Source organism: Poromitra crassiceps (assembly GCF_964638095.1).
Source record: "Poromitra crassiceps genome assembly, chromosome: 14".
NCBI classification, from domain to species: domain Eukaryota; kingdom Metazoa; phylum Chordata; class Actinopteri; order Beryciformes; family Melamphaidae; genus Poromitra; species Poromitra crassiceps.
The window spans coordinates 16,235,923-16,237,536 of NC_139633.1; the positions used below are offsets into that span (position 1 = coordinate 16,235,923).

General features: G+C 53.2%; 1 protein-coding gene across 1 annotated transcript; it reads left to right on the top strand.

Moving 5' to 3' along the window:
- Positions 1-465: 465 nt before the first annotated feature.
- On the top strand, positions 466-1,404 carry mafa (MAF bZIP transcription factor a; the record flags this gene model as incomplete). Its single annotated transcript, XM_083650836.1, has 1 exon — positions 466-1,404. One exon carries the CDS (start codon positions 466-468, stop codon positions 1,402-1,404), a length of 939 nt encoding a protein of 312 aa, XP_083506962.1.
- Positions 1,405-1,614: the final 210 nt, after the last annotated feature.

Genomic DNA, 1,614 nt, shown 5'->3' on the forward strand with positions numbered 1-1,614 from the left:
CTGACGTCAGGGCAGCTATAAAACTCTGCAATGCTTTTAAACTCATCTGCTGTGTGATCCCTCTAAAAAATCGCCCCAGCAGTCAGCGGCGTTTTACGTGCGAGGCTACATTTAAGCCCGTTACCTTCGGCATTTCTCCCTCTCCGCTTTGCGTAATGTATTCATGAAGAAACCGTAAAGTGTTAAATGTTTGAAATACAAAGCCGCCGAGTTTCACATGCTGAAAAAGGACTCCGCTACTCGTGTGCACGGCGGCACTGGTGTGTCTGTGCAATAGACTCTGCAAAGAAAAACTACTCATACGCGTCTGCAAGTCCGCCGCTGCAAAAGGGACGCTGAAAACCTAATTTTTCACTTTCAAGACAAAACGCGTAAAACATCAAACTGGCTCACGTTCTTCCCAACCAACCCAGTTTGACAGCTGCTCTTCACCCCGTTTGGAGGACTGTCAGCAGCAGCAAGAGGATGGCATCAGAGCTGGCAATGAGCAACTCCGACCTGCCCACCAGTCCCCTGGCCATGGAATATGTTAATGACTTCGATCTGATGAAGTTTGAAGTGAAAAAGGAGCCGGTGGAGCCCGATCGCAACATCAGCCAGTGCAGTCGCCTTATCGCCGGGGGATCCTTGTCTTCCACCCCGATGAGCACGCCCTGCAGCTCGGTGCCTCCTTCCCCAAGCTTCTCGGCGCCCAGTCCGGGCTCGGGGAGCGAGCAGAAGGCTCACTTGGAGGATTTCTACTGGATGTCCGGTTATCAACAGCAGCTGAATCCAGAGGCGCTGGGCTTCAGCCCCGAAGACGCAGTCGAGGCGCTGATCAACAGCAGTCACCAGCTCCAGTCTTTCGATGGCTATGCCAGAGGGCAGCAGTTCGCTGGCGCAGCCGGAGCAGCAGGCACCATGGCCGGGGAAGAGATGGGGTCCGCCGCGGCCGTGGTGTCGGCAGTTATCGCCGCCGCAGCAGCGCAGAACGGGGGGCCACATCACCACCACCACCACCACCACAGCAGCAGCCACGAGGCAGCGGGCGATCACCAACACATGCATTTGGATGACCGGTTTTCAGACGATCAGCTGGTGAGCATGTCGGTGCGGGAGCTCAACCGGCAGCTACGGGGGGTCAGCAAGGAAGAAGTGATCAGATTGAAACAGAAGAGGAGGACCCTAAAGAACAGAGGCTACGCGCAGTCCTGCCGGTACAAGCGGGTCCAGCAGCGGCACGTCCTGGAGGGGGAGAAGACGCAGCTCGTCCAGCAAGTCGACCATCTAAAGCAGGAGATCTGCAGGCTGGTCCGGGAGAGGGACGCCTACAAAGACAAGTATGAGAAGCTGATCAGCAACGGCTTCAGAGAAAATGGATCCAGCAGTGACAACAACCCCTCATCCCCGGAGTTTTTCATGTGAGTCTCCACATTATCGTGAAAAAGAATATCAGATGAGTTACTCACCCCCCCCCCCCCCCCCCCCGCTTAAAAACCTTTTCATTTGGAATTTTTTTATTTTATTTTGGCGCATAGCCTATGCCCTCTAGGCCAAGAACTAATTTGTGAACTTTTTTTTTCTTTTTTTTTTTTCTTTTTTTTTTACACTCAGTTTGTGATTTTCATTTTGGAG